The sequence below is a fragment of the Gallus gallus genome, chromosome 34, assembly GCF_016699485.2.
Source record: "Gallus gallus isolate bGalGal1 chromosome 34, bGalGal1.mat.broiler.GRCg7b, whole genome shotgun sequence".
Classification (NCBI taxonomy): domain Eukaryota; kingdom Metazoa; phylum Chordata; class Aves; order Galliformes; family Phasianidae; genus Gallus; species Gallus gallus.
In genome coordinates this window covers 489,392-507,443 of record NC_052565.1, presented here as the reverse complement: position 1 = coordinate 507,443, position 18,052 = coordinate 489,392, and the positions used below count along the sequence as shown (strand labels likewise).

The 18,052-nt window shown below is 50.3% G+C and overlaps 1 protein-coding gene across 6 annotated transcripts; it reads right to left on the bottom strand.

Annotated features, from left to right (window-relative positions):
- Positions 1 to 398: 398 nt before the first annotated feature.
- Positions 399 to 7,986, bottom strand: RACGAP1 (Rac GTPase activating protein 1). 6 transcript variants are annotated; one of them, XM_040654828.2, is made up of 17 exons: positions 7,669 to 7,986; positions 6,797 to 6,885; positions 6,173 to 6,375; positions 5,677 to 5,813; positions 5,408 to 5,477; positions 5,154 to 5,207; positions 4,514 to 4,591; positions 4,263 to 4,380; positions 3,948 to 4,078; positions 3,585 to 3,749; positions 3,114 to 3,209; positions 2,685 to 2,883; positions 1,972 to 2,077; positions 1,678 to 1,810; positions 1,398 to 1,533; positions 1,032 to 1,137; positions 399 to 697 (listed from the first exon to the last, which is right to left on the bottom strand). In XM_040654828.2, exons 2-17 carry the CDS (start codon positions 6,879 to 6,881, stop codon positions 622 to 624), a joined length of 1,893 nt encoding a protein of 630 aa, XP_040510762.1. In that variant the 5' UTR covers positions 6,882 to 6,885; positions 7,669 to 7,986; the 3' UTR covers positions 399 to 621. The 6 variants fall into 6 exon arrangements, with proteins under 6 accessions (XP_040510762.1, XP_046760930.1, XP_025001359.2 ...); XM_046904974.1 differs by having other exon boundaries at positions 7,777 to 7,986; XM_025145591.3 differs by having other exon boundaries at positions 7,932 to 7,986.
- Between the last annotated feature and the right edge of the window lie 10,066 nt (positions 7,987 to 18,052).

Genomic DNA, 18,052 nt, shown 5'->3' with positions numbered 1-18,052 from the left:
CTAAAATCCCACAGTACAGGTGAAAAGTGCTCACCAGAGTACAGAACCACAGGTCACAAGGAACACCATTGATTTACTTCACTGCCGTGCAGGTTAAGATAGTTTTCCAGAACTCAGTAAAATCACATTTCTGTACATTCACTCTAAGTTTTTCCTGTGCAGTGCTGTGCAAATTCATATCTCCCTGTTTGGAGAAGCAGGTACTCCTAAAATCAAAGGTGCTTTTAAATCATCCTCTAATGTTACCTAGAGAAAGCCCTCTGCAAAAGTCTCCCCTGGTAAACCCAAGACAAATGCAGCACTGCCACCCTGAGGCTGCACCACCACAATGCTTCACTCATCAGGCAGAGAACAAGATGCTACTGAGAAGTAGCAGGGAGTTTAATAGTCCACAATAATACTTTGAACAGGACTTGTATTTATTTTCCTCACCAATGCTAAAAGCAGGTAGTAAAATCCAGCATTGTGCAATGTACTAACAACAATCCCACTGAAATTCTTAATTAGGCTGAAAGAGAAAAGGAAAAGGAGATTATTTCACAAGCCGCCAAGGAGAGGAGCTGCTGCACTCGTGCATATTGGTGTGCAAATCCTAGGATGACAATTACTCCCAGGTCCATTTCATTTCAGCACAGGAGAGGCAAAGAATTTGCCTTGACGCCTCAGCTGGGTTGTTGACTTGCTTTTGCTCGCAGTTCTGGTTCAAGAGAAGTTGAAAATATAAGGTTTGGGTTTTGGATATAGACATCTAACAGTCTCCCCTTCCCAGGGATCACTCACCCAAGTTCTACCCACCTCCCAAGGAAAAAAAACAACCAAAATACCCCACTCTTCTCCCTGCCACATGACAATGCTCGTTAGCCATTATGCAGCTTGCACTGTTACTACAGCACTGATTAAGGCAAATAGATTCAGTAGTAAATCCAAGCTGCTCCCAGAATTGTGCCCAGAAGTCTATTCTAGCTCCTCTTGAACACCCAAACCACCTGCAGCCATCCCAACATTTCCATACAGCACCCAGAGGAACTTACTTGGGGGTCATGCTGAAGGTAGAGAGGACCCTTTGGCACAGGGAGCTGGAAGACAGCCTCCTGTACATCTGCCTCTCCGGAGTAGTGAGGGGTTCAAATATGCACTCTATAAAAAAAAGAGGCAGTGAAGTGAACAGCATGAGGACAGCTGAGTTTTCATTGCTATGCAAGCAACGTCAGACATTTCCCAGCGTCTGTCAAAGATACCAGATTTGTCTAGTATTTTCTGGCATGCATTCTTTCCCTCTTCCTCCCTGCAGCATGCAGGAATGGCTAGTTCCAACACTCTCACAAGCAGCTTTGATTGAGGATCATTATTTTCCATACAGCAGCTGCACAGCCAGCAGAGCAGCATCCAGCTATTACCTTTAACATCTGGCGTCTGGGGAGTGGAATAGGCATTGGTGTTCTCAATTACATGCACTGGGTCAATGTTTTCTTGCTCCACCATCATAAGCTGGCTCCAGTACTCCATAGGCAGCAGCAGAAGCCGCTCCACTACCTACAGAAACACCATGAGCAGCCAACATTAGGAACAGCACACAGCCATGACACATACACCGGGCAGGCATCACCTCAGCTCCCTCAAGGTGGGATTTTTTAAATGGAATCCATTTACCCACAGCAGCTCTTCCTGCTCACCTACCTTGGGTTGCCGCTTTGTGTCCTGCAGGAGCGTCATCGGGTCAGGATCAGGCACTGCATGGGCAACTATCGTGGGGCCAAAGACTTTGGCCAAGTTGGTAACGTCCATTTTGGTGTCAGGGCTCTGAGCCACTCTATTTTTAAAACAAAGAAACAAAGAAAAGGAGTTCCCCCCTTTATCTCACACTTCATGCTCCTGGCCCAAGACTTTTCACTCGCAGGCAGCAGGAGACTATCAGTGAACACACCAATGGCAATATCCTCCTTCCAGAACCATCACTCCATCTGAACATACCTCTGCAGATGAACCATGAGAAAAGCCAGGGTGTCCCTATTGGCCCGAGGAAGTTCCCCAACTGCTTGGTACATAGCAGCTATGCTGTTGTCCTCATCTAAGATTTCTGAAGCGAAAAAATTTAAAGAAGAAAAGTTCAAAATCTCAGAAAGCAGTTCTAGAGGCACAGCTGTACTATTTTCCCCCCCACAGTAAGAGCTAGTCTGAGAAACAAACCAGGAGCCCTAATCATTCCAATATTTCCGTATCCAGATCAAGCACTAGAATGTAAGAGAATCATCCAGTGGCTTAGGTTGCCACCAACTAAATCAGGCTGCCCACAGCCCCACCCAGCCTGGCACTGAGCAACTCTGGGGATGGGGCACTCACACTTCTCCAGGCAGCACCTTCTAAGCAAAGAATTATCTCCTCACATCTCACCTAAACCTCCCCTCTTCGTTTAAAACCATCCCCCCTTGTCTTACCACTATCTGACTGTAAAAAGCTGCTCTCCCTCCTGGTTGTAAGCTCCCCTCATGTTCTGGAAGGAACTTGAATTTCAACTGGAATTTCTCTCCTCTTTTGCTGTGCTATTTTGGAAAAAAGATCTCCCCAGCAGCCTGAGCATCCGCAGCAGAGCTGCAGTAGGAGCAGTGAGGTCTGCCAGCTCACGTGTCAGACAAACCTGTCATTAAGCCTTTGGAAAACGTGGATGTCACTTTCTGTCTCCTTACCTGCAGCTTCCATAAAAGTCTTGTTTAACCGAAAAGTGAGAAGGGGCTCTTTCAGGTTGCGTAGAAAGTCTTTCAGGAGACCGCAGATGGCGTGGATATCATCCACATTACTGAGCGAAGGAATATTTTTTGATCTGAGAAACTTCTCTTTCAGTTCTCTCACTGTCTTGTCACAGCCAGATATCCGGTAAAGGCCCTTCTGTTGGCAGAAAGCATTGCTTAGAAGCAGAATATCAACTGCACATAAAGTCTATGTTCTTCTGCTCCCACTTTCTCTCCACACCTGAGCACTCTGCACAGCCACTGCTGCTCACAGTCTCCCACTGAGCAGTGCTGTACACATCATTAACAAGAGACATTTAGGTTGGATATTTGCTCCCCTAACACCGCAAGCCATTTCATCAGCACTGCCCCACCACTCATTTTTACCTCATGTAGGCCGCGCTGCTCAATCTCGTTAACACAGTGTACTATGATGGAAGGGATCATTGGAGGAGCAGAAGGGACAAAGTCCATTAACGTACCCTAAAGGACAGAAGAGCAGCAACAGAAAAAGTACTCAAGTCTTCAAGACATGGAAAACATTTTCTAAGGAATTCACAGCAAGATTTAGACTCAAGAACAAGCCTTGCTTCTTCTTCACCCATCAGCACACTGCTGCAGGATCGCCCACGCAGAGCTGCTACATACACAACATAACACCATTGCAACAAGACATCCCCACCAACCAGTCCTGGTTACTGAACAGAACTTCAGCAAGTTGGTTTGTTTCTTATTATGCAGCTCTGAGCAATGGGAGCTCTTCTGCAGCAGGCAGGCTTGTTCAAGCCTAAGCACGTTCTAGCTCTAACCAAGTATCAGCCTGTTTGGGTCAGCAGCCATACATTCCCCCAGACTTACCTCCCCAATTTTGACAGGAGGGCCTGTCAAGGTGGGGATGCAGGGAAGAGGACAGCGATCCCGACACTCTGGATGACTGACCACATGGCAATCTCTGCACTTCAGGGAGATTTTTCCAAATTTCACTCTTTTCCCACAAGGAACACATGACTCTGGCTTGATAACCTAATGATTCAGAGCATACAGACAGAAAGAAATTAGTGCCTTGTAGTAACTCAGCTTCAACTGGATAACCACGCAGATAACAGGCACAGGGAACACTGACTTGGGATGTAATGGCTGGTAGTTTCTTATCAATAGCTTGCTATCACACACATTTAATGAAAGCAGATACTTTAAAGTTCTTCCGGCCTGCAAACTTACCGTCTTTGAGACAAAGTCATGCAGCCTCACTCCCCCGTTGCTCTGTGGGGTGCTAGAAACATTACTCTCTGGTTTGGATTCCACCTGCTTAGAGCCTAAGCTTGTCTCACTGCTCCAAGGCTGCAAAGGACCTAGAAAACAGAAGAGGAGTGTTGACTAGATGGGAACTGTTCCCTTGTGCATCCCTTGCTCCAGAGAAAATGCACTACAGATCAGAGGCAGCAGCTTAAGTTGTGGAGCATAGGAAACTGCAATGACAGGACACCCTTCAGCCTGCTAAGTGATTCAGGACTAGGACAACAGGCTGACACCTACCACTCTTCCTCTGGCTTCTCAGGCTGTAAGGCACAGTCTGGATCGTAGAGATGGCTTCAATAGGACCGCCATCACTGGGAACCATGAGAGTCGTCTTTGCCACTATGGATTCGTTTCCCTGTAGCAAGAAGTATGTTGTTAGTGACAGCAGTGCTGACAGGACAAGGATTTAAGTCTGTTGGCCCTGGAAACAGGTGGGCACTGTGGCCAACTGCTTTAAACACACATGCAGCCAGCTGGAACCGCCATACCTGATCTGCCGTGGAACCGATTGATCGGATTTTCTTCTCAGGAGCTGGTGGGCCTTCAACATACTGCCTGGAAGAGCGCTGAAAAGACACAGTATTTTAGTCTAAAAGGCAGGTAACGCTACTAACTTAGTGATGGAGAAGTTCAGTACAACTACAGAAACAGAACAACTGACTGCACACCTCACGGCAACATTAAGTTCTCCATGGTACCAGCTGTGCATCAGAAAGTGGAAGAGCATCAGGAGGCCTCAACATACAGCTCTTTCAAATAGTTCTCCCAGCCAGCTCTATGCTCCACCACTACTAATCTAGAGAAGTTTTCTCTTGGTATAGAGCAGAAAGATTAACCTCCTACAGGAAGCTTCCCTGCACTGTTAGCTGCTAATAATTTCTAAATACTCTCTTGCAAACTCAAGTTCATAACAAGATACCTGAAACTCCACTCATTGTGCCCTGTGGAAAAATAGCATCAGAAATAACTTTCACACCAAGTCCACACAGCAAGTCTGAGTTATATTAGAATCACACCTATCAAGGTTTTATGACTCGCAGCTACTCATCACAGGTGGCTGTGAGATGACAGGTGGTGCCAGTAAATGCTAACAATGGTATCTATCTGAAGGGAAAGAATTGAACATACCCTCTTCTCTCTCCTCTTCAGTCTGACAGCCTTCACCGCAGAGGAATCCCAGTCCTGAGGAAAACATTCAGCACTGGTTAGCTTAGTGAAAACACCTCTGGTCCACGCTTTCATTAAGTTTTACCCAGTAGCACACCAGCAAAGTTCAGATCAGCTCTACCAGTTTAATACCATAGTAATCTAAACACAAGAGGTCTCTGGAGATTACCCCACAGGTTTAATATTTCATAGTTTAGAACTTGGAATTACATTACCAGTGAATCATCAGTCTTGTCAAAGCTGATGTCTGACAGAATTGAGCCAGATTCATCTATTGTAGACAGTCTAAAAACCAAGAATTAGAAGCATGCATTAGTTTGGCTTTCAGATAGCTATGGTCCCAAAGCAACCTTACACAAAAGAGCTCTATTACAAGCTGGAATAAAAGTAAAACTGTTGATATGGATGCAGCATGCATCACAGTCACACACAGCTAGACCAATACCTGTCACTTATGCTGTTCAGACAAAACCATTTTGCCTACCTCTTATTGCCTGAACCTCCTACAGAAACCTGTGGTCTGTTAAGGAAGGCAAGGGCAGACTTCTGTTCTTCACTTAGCTGAATGCTCCCAGATGCATCACACATGAGCAGCTCTCGAATCAGCTGTATTTGCCTCTCCTGAAAAGAGAGATAATATCAGAAGCCGTTTTAATTACATGAACCAATCATAGGTATTTGAGATACCACACAGATAGGCTCTCAAAAGTTGCTAAGAGCAAGTCCAGCACTCAGGCTGGTGCTAAGTGCAAAGCCCAGGCTCTGCCAAGCAATAGCAGCTCAACTCCAAACAGCAGCCCTTTGCCTTCCAAACCAAAGCAGAAGGCCATTACAAGGAGCCAAACCAACTTCTCACTGATGTTTTTATTCCCCCTCTTGTTTTTTTCCCCCTCCAGTCCTTATTTCCCATGGATAAGTACAGTTTAACCATCTTCTCTCCACATTAACTGGAGCTAATTAGTAATAAAGGAAACACTCACCAACTTCTCACAGTCTGCTTCAGCTTTTTGCCTGCGTTTGATCTCTACATCCACTTGATTGCGAGCGTGTTTCAGCTTCACATCCAAAGCACTACGCTCAGCTTCACTTTTCATCAGAAGGTCTTTGTACCTACCAAGCTCCTGCTCAGTTTTCTGCCACTTTCTTCGATAGTCTTCAAAGTTCTTTGCCAACTGAATAAATTCTGGAGAAAAGGCACATACGTCACTCGGATTAAGAGAGGAGATGCAGCAGCTCTCCTATCACTGAGGGCAGGTTTCTATTAATTAAATAAAATCTCTATTAACTGAAGTATGGAGAAGCTGGCCTTGCAGCAAAACCTGCTACACTCCAGATGGTCTAAAAAGGTTGTGAGATCTTGGGAACAAGTCCCAGTATCAGCAGCATGCAGAAGAGACCTCGCGTGAGACCCTGACAAAGCCAGATTGCTTTCACCCTGCGACTTCCTATTTCTCAACAATGGGAAAAGAAACAAACGACCCTCAAATCTGACTGCCTGTAGGAGTGTTATTACCCAAGGCCTCATCAACAGATCCTTCCATAACAGCTAATGTTTGCTGCAAGAATATAAACACACAGATGCTGCTCGCTGTCACAAAACTTACGGTATTCGTTTCCTTCACTTAAAACTTCAGCCTGGCGTATGAGTTGGTCACACAAATTCCACAGATTCCGCACTGTGGTATCCATCCTCCTGCCAAGAAAACAGAACTAAATAAACACCTCCAGATGAGACATGCATTACCAGCTCAAAGAATAGAGAATTTGTTTCAGAATTCTCTTTTCTTTAGGCAAGATGTAAAAGCAGTACAAATATATATATATATGCTTTATGAAGAGAAACATCTGAATTCTTAAGGAGCAAAGACACCCAACCCTCCAGAGCTCAGTATTAGAGCAGCATAGCTTCCCAAACAGCCTCCAGTGTACTACAGAGGAGGCAAGGGGAGGAATCACAAACCATTTTCCTTCTGCAAGGCTGCAGGACACAGCTCGGGCCCACTTTAGTGCTATATAGGCCACCAGAAATCCGTAAGCATTCAGAGCTCCACAAGGTAAAAATAGAAGCAGCGTTCTGGGGAATTTCAATACCGTTTTAAATTTAGCTGCATTTTAAGTTACAGCTCCTGCTGCAAATGGCCTTGGAAACGCAGGCAGTCAGCACAATTCCCTCAAACAGCAAAAACAACGGCATAAACAGGGGCAGCCAAGAGGAAAGTCTCGAGCTCAGCAGCACAGAATGCAATTCTTTAATAGAGATGGGGCACTCAGGACAGCCTTGGTTAATGAATGAGCCCCAGGTGCAGGGGTGGCTGGGAGAAGTACCAGGAGGGGCACGACGCCCCGTGCTTTGCTCGCAGCGCTGAACGCCCGGTTACAGACCCACACACCCCGGGGATTTCTGCACTGAAAGGCGAAGCTGCGCGCTGAGGGCGTTCCGCAGCGCGAAGGGCACTTCCACAGCCCCGCGCCTCACCCAGCAGCACCACAACGCGCCCGCAGCCTCCACAGCCGCCTCTCGGGGCACAGCGGGCGGGAAAGCCCTGAGGTAACGGGCGCCGGGCCTGCCCCGCGCCGCACACACCGGGAGGAGGCCCGGCTCCTCCTCTGCCCGGGATTAAGACCCCACCGATCATCCTCCTCCGCCGGAGAGCGGGGCCCCGCGGACGCCCCCCCGGCCCAGGACCCCACTGATCCCCCCTCCCCCCGGGCCCGAGAACGGGGCCCCGCACACCCCACCCTGGCCCGGCTTCCCCCGCGCACTCACGGTGTCCGAGCTCCCGCTCCAACAGCCGACCTCAACTGCCCCGCGATTCGGTTTGAATCCCTGCCGCCAGCCAATCCCAGGGCGCTCTCCACCCTCCCGGTTTCTGATTGGCTCTGCTCGCTGTGAGTCTGAAGCCAAGCCGGCGCCATGTCTGCTAAGGGCAAGGCTTTTCCGCTCCGCTGATTGCCGTGGCTGCCGGGTGGTGAAGCCGGCCAGGCGCCATCGTTACTATTGGCAGCTGCTTCCAGCCTGTGCTGCTTAGCAACGGAGCAGGCGGAGGATGGCGGTGGGGACTAGACCCCCAACCCGAGGGCTGCGCCTTCTGCAGCGACCCCGAGCGCAGCCATTGGCAGCAGAGGGGTATTTGGAGGGAAGAAAAGCTGTTCTCAGGCCAAGCCCCGGCTGTGACTTTATGCTACACCAACAGCACAAAGCATGGCCGGGTTCCAAGCCCTCAATGCATTGGTTTTGCAGGGTGATATCAGACACTCCATGAGCCTGGGAGCCATTTCAGACAATTGAAGCTTTCCAGGAGGCCTCTGGTTCACTTTGTCCCTTGAGAAGAACGAAGCTGTGGCCTTTTGTCTTCCATCTGAGCCAACAGTCCCAAGGGCCAAAAAGGCAAAGCCCCATTTCGTGCCTCTTCCATTTGCAGCTCTTTAATACAAACCAAAACCCAACAGTTACAAGAAGCGGAATCACATCATCGTAAAACAACAATGCACTTTAATCTTTGGAATCTGAAACAAAGCAGCGGGTAATTGAAGAATGGATATTAGCAATTAGAAAGCGGAACTAAATGCTTGAAATTACTAAGTGGGAGAGGGAGTTCATAAAGCAGATTGCTCTCAAAGATCCAGCTGCTTCGTCAGGGCTGTGTTATTTGGGCTATATAGTCTGCTTTAACTTCATAATTAATTCATCATAGGTTGCAAAAAGCTTTAAGGTTCCCTGGAGGGTAAACATCACGGAGGCACCTAGAGGAAAAGCGGTCGGAATTATCCACGTTCACGGAAGAACCGAGGCCTGGAGGAGAAATGCCTCGTCCCCTGTGCCAATGGCAATGCAAAGCAAAGCTGCCAACCTTGGTATTTGACCTCGTGGCACAAAAGGAAGCATCCGGAACCCCAGTTTGCCCCAGCCTGGAAAGCAAGCCCAGGGTTGGTCGTTAGGGCTGGACCTGCTGAGAGCCTCCGGTACGCCCCCAATTTGCACCCCCATTTCTGGGGAGATCTGTGATCTCAGCAGCAGACTTTCCTGCAGCTCCTGCCCCTAATTAAACCTCCTAAGCTAAGACATCTCTCTTGGCAGATCGTGTTTATAGGTAGGCGAGTTGTTTTAGTCTCATTCTGAAGAGTTGAAGAGGCTTTTGCTCATAAGCATATTCTCCCTCTTTTCAGTAGTCACCTGCAGCCTGACACAGGCTGGTTTGTTTAGCAATAGGGATCAGTGCGTTAGTTTGAGGACCAATATATTAGTTCAGCAAAAGGAATCCATGAGTGCTAAATCCAAAACTTCTCATTTCCCATTTGCTTGGTGTGCCAACAGCCTTGCTTTCTCTTAATTCTGCTTCTCAAGAAGCACTGGAGTCACAATAAACTGCTTATCTTTGTATTTCAACTGGGGTAAGGACATTTTCCTTGGATTTCACATGTTATTGTTTTGGAAGTTGCTCATTATGGCCTAATGAGCATCAGAAATTGGCCAAACTGGGGAAAAACAGCTCAACGTCAGCAAAAAAAAGGCTCAGTGATGAAACTGATGGTGGAAAAATGGGGAGAAAGCAAGTGGGGGTATGGCCACCCTAGGTAGAGAATAGGTATATCAGTGTACTGCATAGGTATGTCCTAACTGTTCAAATGTAGAACCTGAGAGAGCACATTTGGTTGTCAGCTTATCCAGTCCGTATCATGAGCAATAAAGGAACGTCACTTTCTAACACCACATTGGAGTCAGAGTTTTCTTCCCAGATTTTGGATGATGTCTTTCCATTTCCTCTATGCCATTTCAGGGGTTGTGACTCCAAATCTTCCTCTAAAACCAGTGAGGCTTTGAAGGGCACTGGGAACTGAGTCCCCCATAGGGACTCCTCCAGGAATCTCCTCGATGCTCTGCTGTGGCCAACAGGACAGACAAGCAGGTTGTGGGGAGCTCAGTGAGAATTCCCTTTCCTCTTCCATGGCGAACGCACGGTGAGAGCAGGCGGGCCAGATGCACCCTTCACATCTCACTTTGTTTCAAAGCAGAAGACGAGGCACGAGGATTGAGGGCCTTTATTGCAAAGCAATTATACCCTCTTTTGTTTGTGTCAAGTATGGGGGGAGAAGCCTTGAAACGTCTCATCTGGGAAACCGTTAATAGAATTTATGCTAATTTGATGATTCCGGCGATTACTGGCGGAAGCACTCCACATTTTCAGGCAGCTGAAATCCTCCTCGAGCTCCTCCTGCAATCTCACTCGGTTTGGTTGCTCGCCCATTCTCATCCAGATGTTGGATTCTTGCTTGCTGGGAGGTGCCCAGGATTATTGGGCACGGAAGTGCCCCCACGCCTCCATGCTTTGGGTGCGGGATGCACAGGGAGCTGCCCCAGCACAGCACCATGTTAGCAAAGCAGCCCTGCAGCAACAAACCTTCCCCACCAGCCTCGACTTCTGGTGGAGCTCCGCACAAATCTCTCTGCCTGGCTCCTGCCTAATTAACTCCAGAATTGCAAACCCATTTGTGCAGCTTTGTGCTTAGGGGAAGCCTTTATTAAGTTCTTCTTAATCCAAAACCAGTTAGAGCGCGCTGGTCTTCATGAGCAGTCATCCAAAAAAGAAAAGAAACACCACCAAAAAAAAAAAAAAAAAAGCAGAGCTAGAAACTTTCAGCCTGCAACCTTTCTCTCGGGGAAAACAAAAGCGGAACAAATTATCTCAGGTGCATTTCTCTTGATGCAGCCCTGATTTCAGGAGAGGCATTCAGTGGCATTCGGAGAACACCCAGCAGGCTGAGCAGGAGGGCAGCCTGGCTTCAGCTGAAGGCAGCTGGACATTTTTGGGTATGAATACTTAATTTTTCACAGCTTGCCCGAGCCGCAGGCCGGCAGATGGCATCACACCCATGTCGTTGGGTGATAGCAGGCTCTGCCACCACTCAGCTGTGCAAAATATTGCTCGGCGCTTCGCCCGTGCAGCCTGCAAGGAGCGTGCCAAAGGAGCAGAGCTTGCACCATGGAGCCAAAGCAGCCGGGTTTGCTCGTGATCGTCCGCCTGTGCCATTCCTCCAGCAGTGACCAGCAGTGGGGTAAAGAGCACTCGGATGAGATCAGAGCAATCTGGCGCCTGCAGCAGCGCGCAGCCCATCCTTCCTGCAGTGGTGCATCGATGGCAGCAGAGGAGGCACGGCCTAATCTTGAACTCGTTAAAAAACAATGGGAGTCTTTTTATTGCCTTCATCTGGCTTTTAATGAATGACCTCTTGTCGCCAGGAGCTCCGTGTGGTGACAAAGGGTCTTTGTGGGCCGATATTTATGATTTCATTTAAGCCAGGGAGCAAGCTAAAGGGAGAGGGCTGGGAAATAAGAGCTGAGCTGATGTTTCCTGCTTTAAACTCAAGGGATCTTTATCTGGGGTTTTTGTATTAATCCAGTTGTCATCTCTTAAATATTTGAGCAACTCGCAGCCACGAGCACTGGTGAATTGGCAGAGCACAAAGGTCACGGCTCGGTGACACAGCAGGGAAGGACTCTCCCAATCCCCACACATTTCTTCAGTCCTCAGCACTAAGATGGGAGGAAGGATTTGCATTTTCCTCGCCTCCCCCGCCCCCAAATTGCATACGTGGAGCACACCGAGCCCTGCTGTGAGCGTGCAACCCGCTGGTGTGCAGCCCCAGGCTCAGCGCAGCCATCGGGTCCCAACCTCCTCGCACCGCTACTCACCAGTGCTGATAAATGAGTGCCTTTTCCCTGGACAGGGTTCAGCGATGGATTAAGCAGCTGGGAGTCTGGAGGAGAGCGCGGCCCCTCTCTTTTGCCATGCAAACAGAGAAAATTAATCTTCCAGCTTCCTCTGATATTTGGGCTAAATTACAAGCTGGGAGCGGAGATAAAGGACGGGCGAAGGAAGGCACAGGTACAGCGGAGAGCCAGGCTGCCTGGCACAGGCCCTTGTCCGTGCAGATAACAGCTCTCCTCCCTGTGTCATGCATAATTCACCAGCGCTGCCTCCCTCTGTCCTGGTCACCCCTTTCTGTTTTCTCTCCTCCAGAAACCGGCAGCTTCCCCGTCCATGCAAACCCGTGCATCTCATCCAGGCTACGTGTGGGTGCAGGAAGGGGACTAAACACGGGTGTGCACCCAGAAACACAGCAACAACATGCAGACCTCAGCTGCAGCAGCGCAGTGCTCTGCTGGCTTGGGAGACACCGACACCAACACAGCACATCAGCTTCTGCAAGAGGCTAAAGGGGGATTTCATCTGCCCATCACGTTTCAGCTCTGGTAACCGAGCTATCTCCCTAAATCCCTCTGATGTTATAGTTGAGTAGAGGTTACTTCCTTTGGGATGCCACCCCCAGCATTAACAGGCACCAACTGCATTTATTTGGTCCATCATCCGACGGCTGCTCTGTACCTTTTTTTTTTTGCTTTGACAGAATTGTGCCACGTGGAGCAGAAAAGCCATGGAGGTTTTCCATTGCCTCCGAGAGCTTCTTTCCTAGAACAAAGCCAAAATAACCCTGGTCACTCCCAGCCAAACAGCCAGCATAGACACCTGCTTAATTATTTTTGCTTTGTAAATGAAAGCAGTGCCATGAGTTTAATAACCACTGCTTAGGAATAATTGGGGCGATTATTGTATGGCCCAGGGGGAAAATTGCAGCTTGTTATCTCCGGGGAGTAGCATTAAGATCCAGAAGATAATCAGAGGGTTATTTGTTGCACTTTGGATGGCATTTCTTATGGAGCTAGGAGTGACGGAGCTCACATTATTAAAGCCACCTCCAAAGGAGGGAACCCAGACACCTGTAAGCTCACCAGCATCCAAAGCTGTCCCTGCAGCAGGACAGCAGGCACACACGTCAGGGAAGCCACACTGGAGCTCAAACACCTCCAGATTTGTGTCACTCATCTCTTTTTTATTTGTAATTTATTTTCTTAAAGCAGACAACGCTTAGGACAGCAGCACACCAGGCTGCTGGAGAGGATGCAAAAGGGGGAGATGCCACCAACTAGATCTGTACACAGCCACAGGCTTCCTTAAGGCTTTCCCTACCCACCCAGGTTGATGGCATTTGCCTGTCCTCTCACCTACAGCAATGAATGTGGGTTCGGCAGCAATGCTCACACAGCAGCGCAGCAGCAGGACCAGTGCCTGCACAGTCCCAGCGCTGTGCATCCTCCCTATGAACACCAGGACTGCTCGCCATTGCACAACCCAGCACCTCTCGTCGGTGTCAGACATTTTGTGCATCACCACGGAGCAGCTTTTAGCTCTGAAATCACCTGGAGGGTTACAGGGGTAGGGGGAGAGTTCCAACAAACCCAGATGCAGCGTGAGGGCAAAACGCAGCTCCCGGTGACACCTCCCAACATCAGTCCTTCTCTTGGCATCCAAGCTGCATTCATCCAGCCTGGCTGCAGCTGTGCAAAGAGGATTTTTAGCAAGGCTGAGCCCAGCCAGAGCGTTCAGAGCTCTATTCTCTATTAGGTTTGCTGCACAGGAGCATCCCCGCATCCTGCATGACAGTGGTGAGCAGGATCCTGCCGGCCTCAGGAGAGCACTGAGCCACGGCTCTGCTATCGATCCCCCGATCAATGACAATTCAAGGCCTGGAAATGACAGTCCTCAATTCCCACCCAAGGCTGTGCAAGGAGAGGAGGGAGCTCCCTTGGAGGCTGAGCACTAACCCGAAGCCGGAGCGGAGATGGGAAGAGGCTCTCTTGTGGCAGGTGGGTTGTTTAACAAAGGGGACACATAACAAGACAAAAGGCACCGAGGAAGGAGATCTGTCGGGACCGGACCTTTATCTCCAGCATGCTGGCAGCCAAATCTTTGTGCAATATTTATCAAGGGTAAGCGGGCAGCAGAGCTGGCAGCCCATGCAGAAGTGAGGAATTAAAGCCACCCGCTGCCACCCTTATGTGTGGGGCAGACACGCCAAGGGTGGGGTATTTGGGAGCTGAGAGGCAGCCCAGGGCAATCGAGTTTGAAACCATTTGTGGACTTAACCTTATTTGCTCAGCTGATGGGAGCAGAGAGGAAGAACTGAGGGCAAATCAGCACGTCTGCATCCCTGGGAGGCCCTCATGGCATTGCACAGCTGGAGGGGGACGTGGCAAATCTGCCCCAAATGCATCGGTGCAATTCTGATCCAAATTCACTTTTAAGCCAGGGAGTTTGGGAGCTGCTCTTCTTTCTCTCCCAGCTTTGTTCTGCAGTAAGGCAAAAGCAAAAGATGCTGTGCCCTCGGGTGTGCTCACAGCTCCAAAGTCAGAGGCAGGAGTGCCCTGTGAGTGGCAGACACTGCATGACACTCTGCAACTACCCCATGAATGCGCCAGGAAAGCTGTAGGGGAAGCGACAGATCCCACAATCTCTGCAGAGCTCTGAGGCTCAGTTTCTGCACACCCGACCCCCCCCCAGCTCCCGTGGCCACGGATGGCAAGCCGAGGGCTGCTTCGTCTCCTGGGAATCCCCAGCTCTCACATAACACGGCGGTAATTAACTCACTTATTGGCTTTGCTTCTGCTGAGATTGCATGTTCAAGATGGGCTCCATCTGCTCCGTGCACGGGCTTGGTGGTCGGGGGCTGGGTAGCAAACAGCCCCCCCCTCCATTTAAAACAAGAGAAGAAAACAGTGCTGTCTCTAGAAGCAGGGGGCAATGACAGGCCATGGCAGGGACCAGCAGCAGCCCTCCAGGTGCCATACACCAACCCTGTGCCAAGCAGTGTCCTTGCCGGGGCCACCGCAGCCACCAGTGCCACTGCATCATTTCAGGGGATTTGCATCTCTCCGTTTCATTTGTCTTCAAGGCAAATATGAGCACAAGAAGCCAAATGGGAGCTCATTTTCGGAGATGCTGAACAGCTGCTGGGAAGCCAACGAGCTGATCCATAAACCTGGGGGATACAGACCCATCCCCCCTCCCTGCACAGCCCCTTTCCTCCCAGAGCTTTTGGGGCACAGTGCTGAGCAGCAGCGCCAGCAGAGAGCTGTCAGCCGCAGCCCTTCTCTGCAGGCTCCCCCAAACCCTCCCCAGGTCGCTCCAGAGCCGTAAGCAGCAAATCTCAGCTCCGCCGCGGCCAAAGCGGCTCACGGGCACGTGGTGCTCCCGGGTCCCCCTGCACCCATTGCACCGCCTTTGTGTCCTCAGCCTTTGGGCGGTGCAAAGAAACTGCGCTCGTAGCAACATCGCTTTCATTTGTTTGCCAGCATTCCGGGAGCGGGGGAGCTGTGCTCCCATCGGAGCTGTTTGGAGGATGCTGGCGTGCCGGCAGCGTTAACTCTTCGGTTCCTGTGCAATCTATTGGAGCGTGGGACTCTCCTTCTCCATCACAGCTCTGTGCAGCAGTTGGGGGGGGAGTCCGTTTCCCCTCCCAGCTACCCTCAGCGTTTCCTTAAGCAGATGAGTTTTGTTGTGGCTGCAACCGGTGTCAGGGAGAATAAGGGAAGATGCAATCTGCGCTGTGGCAGTGACAAGGGCACGGGGACAAAGAGCCACCAGCAAAGCTGGAGTAGCACAGATGGACAAATGGTGCTGGAAAAGCAGGGCAGCACTGGGGGGGATAGGGTGGGTCTGCGCCCAGGGAGGAGCTGGGGGTCCCACTGTGCTGCACACACCCCATGTTTCACCTCCGTGCACACACACCCAATGCTGGTACCCATTTGTGGTCTGAGCTGCAGCGATGTCCTGGGGGCATCCACGGGAGTAAGGCATGGCTGCTGACAGCGCGGGGTGTTCCTACTTGTGTTGCTCCAGAACAGCTTCTGATGGGGAAATCAGAGCAACAGAGAGAGCGAGGAGCCGGGAGGGATGGCCTTGAGCAGTGCTGCACGACTGCAGTCAACCACACATCCCCTGCTCAACCTGGAACCATACAAACTGAGTTCAAAGGGCCTCGGTCTCATGTTTCCAGATGTGGATCCATCCTGAGCATCTGCAGAGCCTCTGGTCCAGGGGAACAGCCCCCATACTGTTCATGTCCCAGAGGAAGAGGCCTTTCTGGACATAGAGTAAAACAAGTGAGGGTGATAGGAGGTAGCCAAAGTGAAGATGGTGCACAGGGAAAGCGTTCCAGGATGGTCCTTGCACAGTGGTTTTGCATCATCTCAGACTAATCGCTCAAGTGAATGAAGCTGTACGTTCAGCTCAGCAACTTTGCACAGCGTTTCCATCCTCCTCCAGCCTGCAACGTGCCGGCCACAGCTCCGGAAAGCTGCAGCTGATCGATCACAAGATATCCAGAATGGCAGAAAAGCAGTGAGAGCCTTGAAGGGACGAGAAGAAAAACACAGCAAACCCAGAGCACGCAAAGGGCACCCACATCTGAGGGTGCTGAGCAGCAAAACAGGAGGGGGGGGGGATCCCAGATTGTGATATATCACATACCCCAGGTACGTGGGGCAGGTGAAACACAGATACAGGTGCATGGCTTGTCCCAAGGTTGCCAGCAAAGAGCTTCACCTGCAGAAGGTGGTCCTGGGGAGTTATACTGTGCCCCTTGGGGTCAGATCCCACAGCCCCAGGCACAGCCCCCAGCACCTCCAGGTCCCCGTGCTGGTTGTTAAGCGACTCAGCCTCTTCCTTATCCCAAGCACGGTGCTGAAGGTTTAAATAGAAAGATATCAAAATAAAGGATAATTGTTGAGAAAGATGAATAGGGGGGAGGAGAAAAAAAAAAAAAAACCATCAGCATGGAGGAACTCTTGTCTAATTTCTCACCCACGCAGAGCACAGCGATATTAGTGCCTTCAACTCTGGTTTGTAAAAGCTTTCATGGCTTTATTACCGGCTCCCCGAACAGCTTGTCCTTTTAATAAGCCAAGGCCTCCAGATAGCGGCTCTGCCCATGGGAGATCCCATCAGGACGTGGTTAATCCAGGCAGAAATAGCACAGAGCATCACTGTGCTCACCAGGCTGAGGAAGCCCTCACCTGGGGGAGGACGGGGTTAAAATCCACCCCTAAATCCAAACAGGAGAGAGGAGGGAGCGCAGGAGAGCTGCCACCATTCACCAACACTGCCGGGTGTCCTCGCTTTCCCCTCCAGCCCTGCTGCCAGCTTTGGCCACGGAGGCCTTTAATTATCCAAACTGCTGCCCCTCACCGAATTAAATGCCGCTGAGGATGACTCAGTGTTTAATGGACTGGCTGCTCCTCGCGCCGGGAGAGCCAAGCGGGTGCGAGCAGGAGCACGGCGTGGCATAAATCAACACTGCACAGGGGCGAATGACCCCAGCTGGGAGCTGCCTGCAGGGATTGCATCTTCCTCGGGGTAGCCCCAGCACAGCTCTGCGAGCAGCAGCAGCAGCCCTGGGTGTGCACCCGGATCCCTTCCAGCTGCGCTGCTCTGGCAATGGGGATGTGCTGAATTCAGGCATCCCGCAGCATCACCAAGCAGCCCATGCTTGGGTCTCATTTCTGAGGATTTAGATGTGGAGATTTCCTATGGAAAGGTCTCTGAAATGGGCAGGCGTGGTTGAAATAGCAGGAGCAATTGGATGCCAAGAGAAGAAATGTGAGGTTTATCCCTGCTGCCATCCGCCCAAGCCATGATGCAACACCAGAGCTTGACAAGGAGCAGCTCTGCTCACAGCCTCGTTAGTCCCACTGAGGCTTTGCCTTTCAGTAATTAACAGCATGCTCAACAATTAGGAAGCTGTGGAGCTCTACTATGACCTGTGTGCAGGCACGGAAGCTGCTCGTGGTTTAAAGGTGGACCAAAGTGATGCCACACCACTGGGGACAGGGAGAAGCGGAGCCCAACCCCATGCAGATAGAACAGCCCCCAGCTGCCCCACCAGAGAGAAAGGTACACATAGAAAGTCCCCACGCTGCCTCATTTGAATACAATTTACTCTTGCTAATGATGTTGATGGTTATT

Bases quoted from the DNA above. Each gene is read 5' to 3' on its own strand.
- RACGAP1 (XM_025145590.3), bottom strand. From the start codon at position 7,303: ATGCAGCTAAATTTAAAACG. The intron at 5,478-5,676 runs GTAGGCAAAATG...CTTGGTTTTTAG, and splicing joins GGAGGTTCAGGCAATAAGAG to ACTGTCTACAATAGATGAAT. The intron at 1,138-1,397 runs GTAATAGCTGGA...TTTTTTTTATAG, and splicing joins CCAGACGCCAGATGTTAAAG to AGTGCATATTTGAACCCCTC.